This window comes from Pongo abelii, chromosome 2 (assembly GCF_028885655.2).
Source record: "Pongo abelii isolate AG06213 chromosome 2, NHGRI_mPonAbe1-v2.0_pri, whole genome shotgun sequence".
Classification (NCBI taxonomy): Eukaryota; Metazoa; Chordata; class Mammalia; order Primates; family Hominidae; genus Pongo; species Pongo abelii.
Genome location: NC_085928.1, coordinates 26,940,398 through 26,959,996, shown reverse-complemented (window position 1 = coordinate 26,959,996; position 19,599 = coordinate 26,940,398). Strand labels below are relative to the sequence as shown.

The 19,599-nt window shown below is 38.0% G+C and overlaps 1 protein-coding gene across 2 annotated transcripts in view; it reads left to right on the top strand.

Annotated features, from left to right (window-relative positions):
* NECTIN3 (nectin cell adhesion molecule 3) overlaps positions 1 to 19,224 on the top strand; it is a 133,167-nt gene extending 113,943 nt beyond the window's left edge. For both annotated transcript variants that reach the window (XM_024244520.3, XM_054551542.2), the window contains exons 8-9: positions 10,186 to 10,248; positions 11,036 to 19,224. In XM_024244520.3, the coding sequence (XP_024100288.1) occupies positions 10,186 to 10,248; positions 11,036 to 11,215 (243 nt within the window). In that variant the 3' untranslated portion in view covers positions 11,216 to 19,224. The remainder of the gene's footprint in view (positions 1 to 10,185; positions 10,249 to 11,035) is intronic.
* Positions 19,225 to 19,599: the final 375 nt, after the last annotated feature.

Sequence of the window (19,599 nt, the reverse complement as noted above, 5' to 3'; positions counted from 1 at the left end):
AATAAACGAAAGGGAGAAGTAGGAAGGTCATGGAACAAAGACTCAGCAGAGAAAATGACTGGGTTTTCTATGATCCAGTAATTCCAGAAATCTCTTTGTTTAGGGTTGAATGAAAAATAATTTCAACAAGAATCCTAGGTATTAATCTCAAGTTCTGGTGGGTGGGTAAAGAAAAGAGATACAATTCCCTGGTCAACAGTGGAATTGGGAGAATAGCAGAAGCACAAATAGAAGTGAACTAAAAAGGAAAGAGTAATTATAAGATGTTGTATTATAACTTGGATTCAGAGTTTCTTGACAGGCATAGGAGAGCAGTATATAGTAATTTGTTCCTTTTTTCTAAGGCACGAGACCAGAATCAAAGTAATTAAGTAACATATTCATTATTTATACTTTCTTCATATACTCTGTACTTCATAAAAAAACAGTGAGTGCACATTAAAATATTTAATTATGTCTAGTATGCGGTGAGTGGCAGTGGGAAATTACCCAAGGATGTGACAGGGAAGCTGGGAAACTGCTTGAGTTGGGAAGGAATTAGAATTAGGAAAAACTATTTTAAAATTCATATGGAACCAAAAAAGTTTGAATAGCCAAGGCAATCATAAACAAAAAGAACAAAGCTAGGGGCATCATGTTAACCCAACTTCAAACTGTATTACAAGGCTACAGTAACCAAAACAGCGTAGTACTGGTACAAAAACATAATAGACCAATACAACAGAATGGAGAGCCCAAAAATAAAGCTGTGCAGCTAACATCATCTGATCTTTGACGAAGTCAACAAAAAACAAGCAAGGAGGAAAGGACTCTGTATTCAATAAATGATGCTAGGGTAAATGGCTAGCCATATACAGAAAATCGAAACTGGACCCCTTCCTTACACGTTATACAAAAAGTCAACTCCTACCTATTGGATACTATGCCTGTTACCTGGGTGATGAAATAATCTGTACATTAGATCCCCATGATACACAATTAACCTATGTAACAAACCTGCATATGTACCCCTGAACTTAAAAGTTAAAAACAAGCCTGAAAAAAACTAGTATTAGCACTTTAGAAACTAGAGATGAAAGCCTCTGTGACTTTAGCAAATCAGGAGAGTGAATATGGATTATAACTCAATAGAAATTGCTATAATATAGTACATGTAAGTAGAGAAGTTGAAATATGTATTACAGATTTAGAGTAGCCCAAGGCTTTCTAGGAAAAGATACAAGAATAATAGAATAATATATGCTGTGTATCCATCAGTTAAAGTATTATAGTTTTATTCAGTACATATATATTAGTCACCAAACATATGTACAGTATTACTTAAGACACTTTTCAAATATAGATATTTTGTTAATTTTTTTTTTTTTAAATACCAAATCCTGTTGAGGACATGGAGCAGCTGAGACTCTCATTCATTACTGGTGGGAATACAAAATGGTATAGATGCTTTGGGAGACAGTTTGGCATTTTCTTAAAAAACTAAGCATATACCTCATGCCTGTAATCCCAACATTGTGGGAGGATCATTTGACACCAGGAGTTTGAGATGAGCCTGGGCAATATAGCAATACCCTGTCTCTACAAAAAATAAATTGAAAAAATTAGCCAGGCATGGTGGTGTGTGCCTGTAGTCCCAGCTACTTGGGAGGCTGAGGGAGGAGGATCGCTTGAACTCAGGTGTTTGAGACTGCAGTGAACCATGATTGTACCACTACTCTCCAGCCTGGGTGACAGAGCAAGACTCTATCTTTACATAAAAACAACAATTAAGCATACTCTTACCATATAACCTAGCAAATCACACTCCTTAATATTTACCCATATGATGTGAAAACTTACGTTCATGCAAAACTTGCATATGAATGTTTATAGCAGCTCAATTCATAATTTCCAAAACTTGGAAGTAACCAATATGCAAATGAATAAATGAACTGGTATATTCAGACAATGGAATATTATTTAGTGCTAAAAAGGAATAAGCCATCAAGCCATGAAAAGACATGGGGTAACGTTAAATGCATATTACAGAGTGAAAGATCTGAAAAAGCTACATGCTGAATGATTTCCACTATATGATACTGTGGAAAAGGCAAAACAATAGAGACTGGAAAAAGATAAGTTATTGCTATAGGTTGGGTGGCTAGGGAGGATGGTGGAACACAGGAGATTTTCAGGCCCGTTAAATTATTCTGCATGATACTAGAAGAGTAGATCGTGTCGTGATCCATTTGTTAAAATCCGTTTGTTACAACACCAAGAGTGAACTCGAATGTAAACTATAAACTTTAAGTGATGATGTGTGAGAAGGTGCATCAATGGTAACAAATGTGCCACTGTGGTGCAAGTATGTTCATAGTTGTGGAGTTTGTGTCATGGGGGCAGGGAATATGTGGGAATTATTTGTACTTTCCACTGAACTTTTCTGTGAACTTAAAACCACTAAAAAATAAAGTTGATTAAATAAAAAGAGACGCTAGTATATGCAACATTTCAGGTGGTCTGTGGATTGACAGAAAGAGCATGTACTCATCTGCCATTAGATTTAAGTTCCTTATATATTGAGCCAATGTCACAAAATCTTGTCAGAGATTAGATAGCCACACAGTGCAGAAACAGATACATAATGCTTTCCATAGCCCAATTCCCTAATGCAGGGCCTTTTTTAGGGTGTGTTGGGTCCTTTTCTGCATACACAATTTTACTAAATATTATATTACAAAAGTTACAATGATTTAATGATGAAGATTCAGAATATGGGATAGAGAAAAGAAACCCATTCACTTATTGTCCAATCAGTGCACATGAAGATTGTTTGTAGTGTCCAGGCACCATTTTTTCCTGTTCAGGTCTGAGAACTTTCGCTTCTTGTCCTTTATTGTCAAATGCACCCACTTCTGGCTATTTAAAAAAGTCTTCTACCATGAGAAAAAGACAGCAATGTTGTTATTACTCATAAAGCTATGGCTTTTAAAATCTGTTTGTATTGAAGCAGAATAGACAGATTATCTCTGTAGTTCTCAAATACTATTAATACTTGTTATATTGTTACTTATGACACTACATTACTGACTTCCAGAGACTTGAAAGTTGTTACCACATTTAATAGGTGATGACCAAATACAGTTCTTAACCCAGGGTGTTCAGCAAAGTGTGAATGATCATTTATTTTCTGGTCATGTTAAATTTACCATTTGGAATTTTAAATAAAAGCATAGAACAGCACATCTTCCAACCAAATATTCCCTTGAACTCTTGAGGCCATAAACACTGTGTTCCTAGAATATGCTGCCTTTCAGTGTTGACTGTACCCCTGCTTTCCCCCACACTGCCACAAGGAATAGGCAAGGACTATGTTGTTACCAGAGGCTATGTTCAAGATTTCTTTTCCTTTTTTTTTTTTTAACTTTTCAACATGATTGTACTACTGTTAAGGAATGGAAACAACCACCGGAAATCTTTGATTGCCCTCCATTTGGTAGCTACTGTTTACTTCTTGGAAGCCAAGGTTGCTTAGAACATCATTTAAATTGCCTTTTCCTTCTACAAGTGTCAGACTTAGAAATTAAGTCACACTGTTAGACATGAGGGACTGCTGAAGAAAATGGTATGAGCAGACTGTGGCATGTCTGTCAGAGGTTCCTTGATGCTGGTAAAAGAGGTAGTGGGTTATGATGGCTTCTACTGACTTGTCCTACGAATCAACACAAATGTATTTAGGTTTTATTATTATAATAAAGGGAAACTTGAAGTGGGAGAAAATGAGATTGTAAATTGATTTTTTAAAGATATCCAGATACCACTGTAAAAAAAATGGATTAACTCTTCTCATGGCTTAGGAAATTCACATCCACCCCCTTTACAGAGAAGCTTCTGATTACACCACCTCTTGTCAAGTTAGATGCAGCAGTGAGTGATATGAAATCATTTCTTAATTATCTGTATTAATGGATGGAGAATAATAAATGGCAAAGAAACAAATGAAAACGCTGATTTTAATATAAGGTATTTTTTCCCAAGTCTATTTTCCTTTGACCAGGACTAGCTACATAATTCCTGAGGCACACTGCAAAATGAAAATGCTGGGCCCCATGTTCAAAAATTAAGGCTGTCAAGATGGCATTATTAGGTACCTAGATAGGGGGTGAATGAGAGTCTCATCTTCACTGGGACATGGCCTCCAGGCACCTGCCATATGCACCATGACTGTGGGCATGTGCACCTGAACCAATGCCCAGGCATATCTGCCTGGGCTGAGGACAGCAGCAGTCACTGGAGAGAGGACAGGGAGGGGGAGGCCAGGTAGGACCTGGGGCAGCAAGATGGGGTAGCAGTGGCCAAGAACCACACAGATAGCAGGAGGCAGGGATGCCTGTGAGCCTAGCCTACAAGTCCCTGAAGCATGCTTTTTTGTCTCATTAGACCACTTACAACAGAAATTAACAGTGAAATTATTAAGAAATCTTAGATGGCAACTGCTAAGTATTAAAAGCATTAAACCCCAGGGGCCCTGTGTGATTGGCCATACATCCATGACTGCCCCTGCCTTGGACTTTTACCAGTGTGTACTGTTAATATCACCTGATCATGTGGGAAGCACTGTAGAATTAAGCTGACTTTGACAGGAGGAGTGAACATGTCACATAATTTATGATATAGATAACCTTGACATAAGACATCAAGAATTGATGATAGTTTAGATTCCAATAAATTCATTAGTGAACTATTCTTATTGCACAAACCCACATTAAGGTAGAGGGATGGAGGAGGATGACTATGTTAGTCTGTTCAGGCTTCTGTATCAAAACACTGTAAACTAGGTAGCTAACAAACAACAGAAATGTATTTCTTATACTTCTAGAGGATGGGAAGTCCAAGGTGAAGGTATCAGCAGACTTAGTGTCTGGCGAAGGCCTTATTCCTAATAGATGGCTGTCTTCTCACTATAACTTCATAAAAAGGAAGGGAAGAGCTCTGATCTCTTCAATCCCTTGTAAGGGCATTAATCCCATTTATGACAGCTCCACTTTTATACCCTATTCACCTCCCAAAGGCCCCACCTTTTAGTACTATCACATTGCGATTAGGTTTCAACATACGAATTTTGAGAGTACACAAACATTCAGACCATTAGCAATGGCTAAGTAAGGCTCACTACTTACTAGAGTTGAAAGTTACATTAGGGACTATAAAACAAGACAGTCATGATGTGTGCTATAATAGAGATAAAAACAAGAACAATAGGAAAACCTAGGAGTAAAGAGATTAACTTTGACAGGCAATGTGGACAAGCCTTGTGAAAAAAAGAATGACTTTAGTCAGGCCATGTTGGACAGGTAGAATTTCTACTCCCAGAGATTCGTCCTTCCAAACCAAAAGGGACAGTATGAGCAAAGACAGTGAAATGCAGAGCTTGTTGATAGATATGCCTGCATGTGGAGACATTCAGGCATTATTTTATTATATTGACTGAACATCTATTTTCCAGACACTAAAATGAAAGCAGGGATGTGAAAATACAGAATTTGGAATTAGACAAAGCCACATTTGAATCACTATTTACCACTTACCAGTTGTGTGACTGGAGACAACTTGCGTAACTAAGCCTCAGTTTTAGTCATCTGTAAAATAAAGATACTAGTTTTGTTGAAGTATTATATGTATAAAGATTAGGTAAGATAATGTTTATGAAACACTTCAACCAGCACTCTCAATCTGGAAAAGGAGAAAAGCAAGTAGACTTATAAATGTGATAATAAATGCTATGAAAGCACAGAAAAGGGTGGCCATCTCTGCTCAAGGGTGTTGTGCAAGGCTTCATGAAAGAGATGATATTTGAACTGAAGTCTCAAGGGTAAGTCATGTGTTTGTAAGCCGAGGAAAACTGAAAAAAATTCTTCTTAGGGTGAGGTTTGAAAATGAACTCCCTTTATAATCTGTGGGGGGTGAGGGTGGGGATAAGGATGGGAGAGTAGCAAGCAAGAAAAGGTTGATCATATATCCTTTAAATCTATGTATAAAGACAAAAAATAATGTCTCATTACCACCCCAAACCACTTTTACCTGATTCAAAATATCAGACCCTTCTGAGAAAAGACAGGAGACCTTCTGTGGTGAGCTCACCCTCATGTAAGATGTAAACAAGTTTGCATGAGAACTTCTGCAGCAGATGTTGTCTATATTTTCTTTTCTTTTTGAAACCGAATCTCGGTTGCTCTGTAGCCCAGGCTGGAGTACAGTGGTACGATCATGGCTCACTGTAACCTCTGCTTCCCCAATTCAAACAATTCTCCTGCCTCAGCCTCCCAAATAGCTGGGATTACAGGTGTGTACCACCACGCCTGGCTAATTTTTGTATTTTTAGTAGAGACGGAGTTTCACCATGTTGATCAGGTTGGTCTCAAACTTCTGGCTTCAAGTTATCCACCTGCCTTGGCCTCCCAAAGTGCTAGGATTACAGGCAAGAGCCACTGTGCCCAGCCCTATATTTTCTTCTCTCCAGAAGTCAAGAGCCAGGAGAGAGTGAGTGAAACTCTTAAAAAAATATGGTTGCGGATTTTTGCATCAATGTTCATCAAGTATATTGGTCTAAAATTCTCTTTTTTGGTTGTGTCTCTGCCAGGCTTTGGTATCAGGATGATGCTGGCCTCATAAAATGAGTTAGGGAGGATTCCCTCTTTTTCTATTGATTGGAATAGTTTCAGAAGGAATGGTACCAGTTCCTCCTTGTACCTCTGGTAGAATTCGGCTGTGAATCCATCTGGTCCTGGACTCTTTTCGGTTGGTAAGCTATTGATTATTGCCACAATTTCAGATCCTGTTATTGGTCTATTCAGAGATTCAACTTCTTCCTGGTTTAGTCTTGGGAGAGTGTATGTGTCGAGGAATTTATCCATTTCTTCTAGATTTTCTACTTTATTTGCGTAGAGGTGTTTATAGTATTCTCTGATGGTAGTTTGTATTTCTGTGGGATCGGTGGTGATATCCCCTTTATCATTTTTTATTGCATCTATTTGATTCATCTCTCTTTTTTTCTTTATTAGTCTTGCTAGCGGCCTATCAATTTTGTTGATCTTTTCAAAAAGCCAGCTCCAGGATTCATTAATTTTTTGAAGGGTTTTTTATGTCTCTATTTCCTTCAGTTCTGCTCTGATTTTAGTTATTTCTTGCCTTCTGCTAGCTTTTGAATGTGTTTGCTCTTGCTTTTCTAGTTCTTTTAATTGTGATGTTAGGGTGTCAATTTTAGATCTTTCCTGCTTTCTCTTGTGGGCATTTAGTGCTATAAATTTCCCCCTACGCACTGCTTTGAATATGTCCCAGAGATTCTGGTATGTTGTGTCTTTGTTCTCATTGGTTTCAAAGAACATCTTTATTTCTGCCTTCATTTCGTTATGTACCCAGTGGTCATTCAGGAGCAGGTTGTTCAGTTTCCATGTAGTTGAGCGGTTTTGAGTGAGTTTCTTAATCCTGAGTTCTAGTTTGATTGCACTGTGGTCTGAGAGACAGTTTGTTATAATTTCTGTTCTTTTACATTTGCTGAGGAGAGCTTTATTTCCAAGTATGTGGTCAATTTTGGAATAGGTGTGGTGTGGTGCTGAAAAGAATGTATATTCTGTTGATTTGGGGTGGAGAGTTCTGTAGATGTCTGTTAGGTCCGCTTGGTGCAGAGCTGAGTTCAATTCCTGGATATCCTTGTTAACTTTCTGTCTCGTTGATCTGTCTAATGTTGACAGTGGGGTGTTAAAGTCTCCCATTGTTATTGTGCGGGAGTCTAAGTCTCTTTGTAGGTCACTCAGGACTTGCTTTATGAATCTGGGTGCTCCTGTATTGGGTGCATATATATTTAGGATAGTTAGCTCTTCTTGTTGAATCGATCCCTTTACCATTATGTAATGGCCTTCTTTGTCTCTTTTGATCTTTGTTGGTTTCAAGTCTGTTTTATCAGAGACTAGGATTGCAACCCCTGCCTTTTTTTGTTTTCCATTTGCTTGGTAGATCTTCCTCCATCCTTTTATTTTGAGCCTATGTGTGTCTCTGCATGTGAGATGGGTTTCCTGAATACAGCACACTGATGGGTCTTGACTCTTTATCCAATTTGCCAGTCTGTGTCTTTTAATTGGAGCATTTAGTCCATTTACATTTAAAGTTAATATTGTTATGTGTGAATTTGATCCTGTCATTATGATGTTAGCTGGTTATTTTGCTCATTAGTTGATGCAGTTTCTTCCTAGTCTCGATGGTCTTTACATTTTGGCATGATTTTGCAGCAGCTGGTACCAGTTGTGCCTTTCCATGTTTAGTGCTTCCTTCAGGAGCTCTTTTAGGGCAGGCCTGGTGGTGACAAAATCTCTTAGCATTTGCTTGTCTGTAAAGTATTTTATTTCTCCTTCACTTATGAAGCTTAGTTTGGCTGGATATGAAATTCTGGGTTGAAAATTCTTTTCTTTAAGAATGTTGAATATTGGCCCCCACTCTCTTCTGGCTTGTAGAGTTTCTGCCGAGAGATCCATTTGACCCAGCCATCCCATTACTGGGTATATACCCAAAGGACTATAAAATCATGCTGCTATAAATATAAAGACACATGCACATGTGTGTTTGTTGCGGCACTATTCACAATAGCAAAGACTTGGAACCAACCCAAATGTCCAACAATGATAGACTGGATTAAGAAAATGTGGCATATGTACACCATGGAATACTATGCAGCCATAAAAAATGATGAGTTCATGTCCTTTGTAGGGACATGGATGAAATTGGAAATCATCGTTCTCAGTAAACTATTGCAAGGACAAAAAACCAAACACCACATGTTCTCACTCATAGATGGGAATTGAACAATGAGAACACATGGACACAGGAAGGGGAACATCACACTCTGGGGACTGTTGTGGGGTGGGGGGAGGGGGGAGGGATAGCATTAGATATACCTAATGCTAAATGACGAGTTAAGGGGTGCAGCACACCGGCATGGCACATGTATACATATGTAACTAACCTGCACATTGTGCACATGTACCCTAAAACTTAAAGTATAATAATAATAAAAAATAAAAATAAAAAAATAAATTGCTAAAAGGAAAGTAATATTGTTGGTGACAGAACGAGGATCAGCATCAAGTGTGGCCGATTTCAGAGAAGAAATTTCCTTTAATGACTGGATTGTTAAATCCCTCTAAGACTATGCAACAGGTATTATAAAGCATGCAAGAAATTTTATAAAGATATCAAACCTCTTTTCTCCCTTGGCTGCCAGTATACCACTTTGTCCCAATTCTCTTCTGGACTCTCTAAAGACTGATCAGTATTTTCCAGTATTGCCTGTCTGCCCCCAGAGCTCTTTTCTTATTATCCCATGTACTCTCACAAGAGTACCTCATCCACATCCATGAATCACACTGGCACCAATATGTTGATTAGCAAAATCCACATCTTCAACACAAACCCCATTCTAAGCTCTCAAGCCATATTTTTATACTACTTCTATATCACAGAGACCTAAAAACACTGAACATCTCTACTTCTAAATTATTATAGGGATCTCAAAATCAACATGTCCCTAATTTGCTATATCTACTCCCTATCACACATTCAAATAATCTGTTAGCCCTCCTACATTCTCCTCTAAATGAGTGGTTTCAGTCTTCTCCTTCAGGGCTTTGTCAGTGTTCCTCTTGAGACAGCACAGGTCCCGGTAGACGAGACACAGAGCTCAGGATCTCCATGGGCCTCACATGTCCGGGCATATTTCCTCCCCTACCCTCTTACCTCCCTTAACAAGCTGACCCAAGTCACATAGCAGAAAGCTGCCCCCTCCTAACTTACCGAGCCAAGCTGAATTCCTAACCATAAAAGGCAAAGCCTAACGTTTACCTCCTTGAACAATGTCTCCCAAGGTTGCTAAAGTGGGACTCTAGCATTCCTGATAAGAAACTGACCATCTCCCAAGGTTACAAAAGGAAGAGTCTGGCATTCCCCGTAAGAACTGTGCACATGTACCCTAAAACTTAAAGTATAATTTAAAAAATATATATATGGTTGCTTTTCTTACTCTCATGTGGAACATTTTGCTTAGTTGGTAGACATTTATAACAAGACATGATTGGCTCTTTTAAAAATAGGAATCTTAGTGGTTGATATGTTTTGCCATGTGTTTTACAGTGCACATCTTTTTGTGTTTTCTTCCAGCCTGAACACTTGCCTTTACAGACTCAGTTCAAAGAAAGAGAAGTTGGCAATCTTCAGCACTCTGTAAGTAACTATGTTGTGGGTATCAGCCCAGGTGGAGCTGGTAGCTAACATGCTTATTAAAATATCATTTAATTGTATACAAGTTCATTTTATTCATCTTTCCCCTATTTGAGTGTCTCTGCTAAGATCTGGTAGTCCTTGAATTTTACTCTTAGAAGTAATCAAGTTTTATGAAACCAATAACGGGCAGAAGAGTCTGTCCCAGAGACACCACAGAACATTATGGGGGGTTCATTTTATAAGTGCTAGCTGTGGCAAGGTCAAGCCAGAAGGAAAGGTCAAGACAAGAGGATATTTTTGGGAGAGTTTCTTTTCAGTTTTATCAGGCATATGTTCAAATGCCAGTTAATTTTGCTGTGTCCTTTCCCCAGTTCCCCAGAGCTGAGGTGAGGTTTCTTTTGTTTGGTTGGCTTAATTCTCTGTATGTCTCATATGTTCATTTCAAGCTTGAGCCTTGCTTGAGAGACTCCTGAGGTTTATAACCCCGTTCTTCTCCAGTTTACCTTAACTGATAGCAACTCCAAATTTTAAAATGTGAAACTGATCCCAGTCCCCATTAGTCACAATTTTGTATTTAGGAGATGCTACTATTCTTATTCAGGGTATTGTAAGCAACAAATGACTGGAAAATATAAGTTGTTGAACTTTACCTTGCCATTCAATAGTTTTTGGCGTAATGAATCAGGGACACTAAACTGTAGTGAATTCTATTCTTGCCTGTTTTTACCAGTGCTAGAAAAATGCAAACAGCTGCTCTGCTAATGTAAGCAATGTTTGAATTTTTTAGAATGGACTAAATAGCAGGAGTTTTGACTATGAAGATGAGAATCCAGTTGGGGAAGATGGCATTCAGCAGATGTACCCCCTTTACAATCAGATGTGCTACCAAGACCGGAGCCCTGGCAAACATCATCAAAATAACGACCCTAAGAGAGTCTACATCGACCCACGAGAACATTATGTGTGACTTTTCTCTTTTTCCAATGGACGTTCTAACAAATGTTTATTCTTACATTGGGGAGAGAAACTAAGGCCAATAGTTATTTTACTGTCTCTCATATAAGAACAGTCCCACTCTAAGGGTATTGGAAGTCTTAATGAATGACGTAAAGCCAATAGCAAATTTCTTTTCTTCATTAAGGGTTTCTTAACCACCAGCTGTGTTTGTGAACTTGACTATAGCTTTGTGTGTTTCTGTGACGATGGTGTTTAACTGCTAACATTTGGCCTACAATGGCATTTTCATTTAACAGTACGGCATCTGCCTGTGATAACTGCAGTGATTCTCCAGAAAGAAAGGCCCCAGCTGGTACTATTAACCTCATTGGGTCTCAGGCATGCTAGTCTGTTCATCTGTAATTCACACGGGCATAAAAATGAGTTCAGAATCTATTTCACTAATTATTTAGCTGGGATTTGGATTTCCCTGACATGCTTAATACAATTACAATACCTGTGTACAAACAGAGGCCTGAGGAAAGAGGCAAAATTTGCTCTTCATCCAAACAGCAACAAAAGGCAGTTGAAACCTTCAAGCCTGTTGGTTGCTTTTAAACCTTCGTGTTATTATGATATATATTCCTTGTTGAACACTGAGGTCCTGAGGGATACATATCTCTTGCTGTTTTCTGCCTACTTTTGACTAGCTGTATGTAACAAAGGCTCTTCTTTTGCTCTGTCACTGTACCTACAGTCCTGTTCATTACTAGCTAGATTAGCCTATTTTGCACCTATTAAATTCTAAAAACCTTGTTTAAATGGTGTACAGCCTTTAACCTTGTTCCTCTTTTCTCTAATATTGTACATGACAGGCTCAGCTTTCACTTCTGAGATTTCTTTCAAACTAATCCCAGCCATACAGTCTTCACCTCCCCTTCTGCATTCTTCAGACTACTTATCATCCATGTTTTATCTACCTCAGAAAAGCCTGCTGGCAAGTCACCATGAAATAATTTCTGCTCTTAAAAGCCAGGTGAAAATTTAGAAAACTTAAAAGGCACTCAATATGGCATGTATGTTAAACTGACATGTTTTTTATCCCTTCTCCCCTACTTTACCTGGTCACCAAGAGTCAAGAGATGCTAAAAAGTAAATAATATAATGACTTATCTACTAGGGTATCCTGCAACACTTTAGTGTCTGTAAATGTGTCTTGAGTTTTCTCATCTCCCTTTGCCAGCTTTCCATTCCTGAGATTGACAGTAGTAATTACAGTGAGGTAATTACAGAGCAGAGGTGGAGGGAATGTAGTTTCACATGAATGTCCATCGCTTCTCTCACGTTTTAAGGAAAGCATCTCACTTTGTATTCTGGAAGGTTAGAGGTGTGTCAGAGGTATAGAAAATACTACAGAGTGTTTAGGAAAGAGTGACATAAGCAATAAAATACATAAATTATATTTCCAGCCTAACTTCAAGGGTAGAGGAGAATGTTAGCATAGATTTCTAATGAGATGCCAAAGATACGTTATGATTTATGTCGTGCTGGCTCTAGTTCTTCTTTGTGTGTTTGTTTCTTCTTTCTAGTTGCCATGCTTTATCAAATTATCTAGGTAGTTCTACAGCAGAAATATATTCTCCCCCATTTACACGAGTGACCAGCAACTCTGGGAGACAGGATGCTTAGATTTCAACTCAATGCTTTAGCTAGGTAATTAGCAGTTTTAAAGTCTGTAGCTGTAAGGATCAAAGGGTGAATTTCGAGGACGCCCATTGCTACTGTGCTACCTCAGAGTAGGAGAGTACTGCCCTTTGTAGCAAAGAAAATATCCAACTTTATTATTTGGAAGGCCAACACTGAGTTAGTATAACTGAAGGTGTAGGAATCCTGGCATTTGTTTTCCAATAGGAGGATGGCTGTGATCAGAGCTCTGCTTGACAGGGAAGTGTTTCATAAACACTAGATGTTATGGAGGCAATAAGGGAGTACATCAGCTCCTTTAGAAAGCTTTAAAAATGTCAATGTCTTACATGTTGGGGATGGTTTCCAGGGTCCTGCTGGGAAGCAAATTGTTGAACTAGTTCACAAAAGCATACTATAGACCTAGGGGAGTAGCTGTCTTCATTTGCACCAGAGAAAGGGATCTGGGAATGCTGGTTCTCAGGAGCCCTGTGGCCTGTCTTCAGCACCCTCCATACCTTGAGGAACCCACTGTCTACCTTTTAAAATTCTCAGTGTAGTTATGGAAAAGAAATTTCAGGATGTAGTCTCACCTCTCCTGCAGCTAGTGAGTTCAATATCTTCTTTGCCTTTGTGTCAGCTATGATACTTCTTTAACAAACTGATAGATGTTATGGCTCTTGGCCCTTTACACAGGTCATATAAGCTCTATAATAGCTTATCCTGGTGCCTTCCATCTGTTCTCTCTAAAAACTGGGCTAAATAGTAAGCAGCTTTAAAAGGGTTTGATAACCAGCCCTCTCTACCAAAAATTGCCATCCAAAAGTAGCCTGTTGATCTCTAAATTTGGAGCCTAGACTACTTGATGATGCCATTTAAATTTGGAAGTTAGGTTCTTAAAGGTCAGCGACTGAGGTTTAGGGAATAATCCATAGCTGATATTAGATACTCTTTCCATAACTTGTTTAGTAAAACACTCTGAAACAGAAATAAATCCCCAGAGCGCTTATCTACTTATGGTTGCAGCTCTGCATTTCTGGGTGGGGTGTGCATGCTTACCTTAAACGCACAGCCTTTATTGCCTATTTTGTAGGCAGCCCAAGCTCCAGGAGTATGCATTGTTGCTACAGTAGCAGATCACTGTGTTCTTTGCACACCACGTGCAATGGTATAGGAAGTCCATGCTCTTTGGGGCATGTAATATAAAATTCTTACCTGGGCTAGGCTTCTGTGTAACGTGTAAATAATAGATACTTAAGAAATGTGCTGAAAACTACAATGAACTGGTTTCCCCATTACTTTCCTATGGGCTTGTTTACTTAAAGGGACAAGATAGTTTCTTCATCCTGCTATTGCAAATGATTTCCTAAGACCTCTTTCACAGTAGTCTAAAATTCACTATTCGGTTTTCCATTTTTCACTCTTTTCCTGCACTATGCTGGTTTTCCGGTGCTATTCTTTATATACGGTAGAGCCTTCCTTTAAGCCTCATTCCCTGGAGTTTGGAAGACAGACCATTTACCAAGAATCAAAACAGGCACTCCCAGCTTCACCTCTTTCTAGCCATTCAAACAGGCAAGTCACTTAACCTGTCCGGGGTATCATTTGCAACCTCTCAGAATTGTGGTGAGAGTTAAAGAAGATGATAATGGATGGGAAATTGGAGAATTGTAATTTTCCTTCAAACTGACAAATGCCTGTGACTCTGTTATTGTTGCATATTGAACCTAAACGTCCAGGGCCCTTGCCAGCATTTAGAGTACTGTAGTTTCCCTAGGGATTACCAAGTGGCAAAATGAAAAATTCAGTTTGATCAAATTCATGTATAGCCAAGTGCAAGTTAGAGAAGTTCCTTTTACTATAACAAATAATTGTCATGTGAAAAGCTTTTTGTCTGAATCTTAGCTGCTTAGGCTTTAGCTAGAATTGAAAATGCATGTTACTATTACCAGTATTTGCTCTTATTTTAAAAATTTCTACTAATAACAAGTAACATCATTGAGTACGTAGTATGGATTGGGTTCTAGGGCAAGTACCTTACATGAATCGTCTCAAAGAATAGAACCAGACTCCTGTTTTGCCCTCTTCCCAGGAGCTCCTGTGGGACGGACAGGCTCATACTCCCCTGCTGTACAATCATAGGGCATGCTGAGTATCAGTTGGCTGTTACTTCTTTCAAATCTATTTTTGGGAGTGGGGAATATAGTTTTTAAATTATTTTTAAAGCAGAGATATAAGACAGTATATGGAATAAAACCATGAGAAATGTTTATTAAGACAAAAGCAAGTACATATGCTCATTGTTTTTACTTTACTATGGGTAAGCCAAATGCTCAGACTCTCATATTCATTAGATTACCCATAGCTGTAAAAACAACCAACCAAATAATTATAACCACTCCATCTCAGTTGGGTCAATTTTAGTGGGCACAAACTTCTCTCTAACATCTCTCCCTCAATTTAGTGCTCGATATGCTCATTGCTATGTTTGTTTCACCTTTATTGAACTCCCAGGAGTGGTGACACTCCTATACTGGACAACTGGAAAGAATCCAAAAAGACAGAAGAATAGAAAAGCGTCAAATAGAAACATCACAGTCCCCACCCGTGGCTCAGCTCTGTGGTTCTCTTCTTCCTGTGTTTGGCTGACAAGGACCTTCCTTCATTCCGAAGTCATTTGCAGACCTTATAGCAGGACCAGGGACTTTCATCCCCGTTAAACTAGAAGCTGCTATTTGCAAGCTTATTTCAACTGTAGACTATGACTGGATTAATGTTGTTATATCTATAAAAGTATTGGGTTTCCTCCGCTAGAGAAAATTATAACCTGGCCTTTGCCAGTTTGGGCATTCACAATTATTAGGTTGTTTTGGTAGCCTTCAGTAGATAGAAATGTGTGAGGGCTATAGGGCTCCCAACCTCACCAGGTGGTACTTTACACTGAAATCAGGTCTTAGACCAAGTGCTGCGTCATGTGTGTTTATGAGCAAGCAGGCACCAGAACAGTCATGCAACCTGTCCTTGAAAAAGTTGAAAAAGTCCCAATTCTGTCCTTCTGTGCAACCCAACATTATCCTACCTAGAAGAGTTATTAGAAGTGAATCCAGCAATATTCTAGCAGATTCAGTCAGCCGAGTCAATTCTTAGTTTCACTTCTAAAAGAATAAGTTAGAAATCCCAAACTGCTGGGCTTGTCAGATTCTTATACACTGCTCGTGGAAGGTCTAGGGTGCCCTACAATATTTGGGCCAATCCACATATCTTTAACACCATTAATATGAATCATTGGAAATATTTACGTATTAACAAAGTCTCTTGTGTTAAGCTACAGATAAAGCTTTTGTGGTAGTGTCTGAAGTGACTAGAATTTTTTTCAAATGCTAATAGCCCTGAAGTTGTATTCCCAATTAGGATATGTCACACGTTAAGCAGGCACCCCCAGAGTAACTATTATGACTGATTAACATATGCCAAAATAATTTTTTAAAATTATATCAAGTATAACAGAACTTGTTAAAGATTTCACAGGTTATTATACCCTCACACTAGGGTGGGGTGGAGCTCTTTACCACTCTAAACTCAACAACCTGCTGCGTAGAGGTGAACTGGCATTTATCCTTAGTGACAGATAGCCTGTTCATTCTTAGGTGTGTGTGTGTAAGAGAGAAAGAAATGTCTACTTAAAATTTGCAGCTCAAAAAAACATTTTGCAGTTCACGTGTACAAGAGAATCCCACTCCTGCAAACTTCTCTCAATACTTGAAACATTAGGTTACTTCTATGTTTTTTTCTATTTTTGAGTTTTTCTTCTCTACTCAAGTTTTAATTTGACTGTAGAAGTTTGAAGCAGAGTAGACTAAAGATAAAAGGGAACATAAACAATTCAGAAGAACATAAAAAATTTTGTCATATGTTTTCAATTGGGGCAATGACATATAAGTTCCCTCTGGGTCTCAAGGAGAGAGGAACTACCATTGACAAAAACATTCTCCATTCCGTTAGTTATGAATAAATCCATCCCATTAATCCTTCCCCTGGAATATTCTAGTCAGTGTTTGGGGGCTGAGGTTATGATATATATCAAACAACATGCCTCCCTACGTCAAAAAGTACTAGTTACATTCTGTATCTTAAAGTTGTGAGGTTTAGGATTAACTTCCGTAATTTCAGAGGAATAGACGTTTTGAATATTATTACCATATATATTTACTGAAAACAACATTTTCATGAGTTGAAAATGGGCAGGGTACTGTCCTCTAAAAGCTCCCATTCTGTATCTGTGTTTACAGCTGCCACTAGCACATGATTTATAGAAGAGGCATATCGGCTGGACCCAAGGAGATATACTCATGGACTTAAGATGATTAGGTTATAAATGCCATCCCACACAATCTTTAATAAACAAAACCCAGGTGAGCTGTATCATTCTTTTGCTGCATCAAAAGATGGGAAACCAAACAGTTGTCCTCTTGTGGTTTTTCCCAGCAATACAATTTATAAAGTTCCTATAATCAGGTGCCCTATGACCCAGCAGGATCCTTAGTACCATGACCTAAATTGGTTGTATTTATTATCATGGTGTGGAATTTGACTGTGAATTTGATTAGAGACCTTGAGGGAAAGCCTCCCTGGAGATCCAGAATATCAGATTTGCTATGCTGGCTTAGAACTGTGGCCTATCCTACTACAGATGTGTCTGTCAGCCATGAAGAGATGTTTATGTGTCTCTTCCAGAAGTTAATTTCCCCTAATAACTCACAGTGGATCCATGAATACCAGAGTTGTACGTGATTTTCCAAGTGAATGGGCGCCATTGTTTTGGTTTTAAATACCCTTTCCAGTAATGACTGGTATTTTTTAAAAACCTATCCTAGCATGTTGATCAGGCTAAATTAAGTTCCTCTTTCAAGCCTTATTGATGGCTCAGTGCCCATTATATTTTAACTAGAGGTAACAGCAGTTTGTCCTAAATGTGTTAGGTTGCACTTGTCCAGGTTGTAGCTCTTTTATGCCTCTGCTTTTTCCCACATGGTCTTATGAGAACATATTGCATATATTCCCTTCAGCTGAGCATTTCAATACCCAGACAAGTGTTTGTCATTTTAGGCCTCATTGCATACTTGAAATTCCAAGTCCTTTTTAAAAGAAATGTTAAGTAGCTGGTGTTGCTGCTAGATCCCTGGATTATTCCACTTGTCCATCCATAAAAGTTCCTGTTTATTCTCTACCTTCTGTTTCTATTTCTAAGCCAGTGCTTTAAGACATAACATCTGCTCCAGCCTGTTCACTATCCATGTGGTTTTAAACTCTTCTTTGCTTCTTAGCTTCATCCCTGTAAGTGCTCTCTACCTCACAGGAGTTTTATGAGGAGGAAAAAATAAGATGTTTAAGGGTTGTTTTAAGAGAGAGATCCTTCTTTTAAAGTGATTTTATCAAAGCCCTTTGGGTTAGAAATGAGAAACTCTATAGCTATTTTTTTTTCCTATTCTCGTTTTGCTATTTTTATTTCTGAAAAGTGATCTGTCTGAAAAGAGCCTTATATCTGGTTTTAACTTCTCCTCATTGACCCTTTTCACAGTGAAATCTCTACCTTATCCATGCTCTGAACTTTTTATTTATGGAGCCCAAATTAATTTTCCCACAACAAATCCCACATACTTTTACTCCTATCATTAAACAAATTAATGTCCTCCACAAAGAAACATCTGGCTCTTCCTACAAGAAGTCAGAAGCTAATGAAGTCTCACTCTGGCCCTGGCAATATCTCACAGTGTGCCTTGGTTCTCCCGGTGTAAACTGAGGTAATCTGGCTATTCCCCAGCGCCCAGGTGTTGTGAGTCCTAATAAATGGTGAAAAGCATTTTGCAAGTGTTCTGTACTATATAAATGCATAGTGCCTAATATGGAGAGTCTTCAAGCAAAAATGTGCTCTAGCTCAATTCAGAATACTAATTCACCCATTGTTTTCAAAAGAAATGTTTTACTAACCTGTTTTTTTTTCTTTTGTAAAATTAGTTTCTAGTCATTTGAACTGTTTTTATTTTGGTGTATAGAAGTGATCAATAGTATATATTCTTGCTTGTCAGAGAATACCCAAGTTGTATTGTTAAATGTTAAAACAATGGGGTTACATAACAGTATAGTTGGATAGGGAGGAAGATTCTAGCTCAAAAGTTGCAAAATACAGAAATACAAAGATTAGCTTTGAATTGGAGATTGTACTATAAATAGTAGATGTTAATGTGGTGGTTTCTAGATATATACTTTATTTTTAAGTTACAAGAAATTGTCTTTTATTTTTGCAGCTTTGAACTATATGATTCTCTACATGTTTTAAATAAAGTTTTTATCAACTAAGATTTTTCATTTACATTATTATCAGTAAATTAAAATACATGTAAAAATTAACCTAATTACATGACTATAAAATTTAAATTTAAGATTTAAACAACATCTTTTATGGCAACCAAGTTTCTATACTTTAGTCCTTTTTAAAAAGATTTTTAAAATAATAGTAGAAATGCTTTTATGCTTCAAGGAGCATTGGAAATTTTTTTTAATATGATGTTACTTATTATTGTAATTACTTACAATTAATACCTTTTTAGTGAAGCTACATTTATTCCACTTAAATAATTATTGCTTATTCCTGATTAATCCTTAGGAGTTAAAATGTCTTTTCTTTTATAAAATTATATTGGTGCTTAATGATCATTAAATGTTCTCATTTAC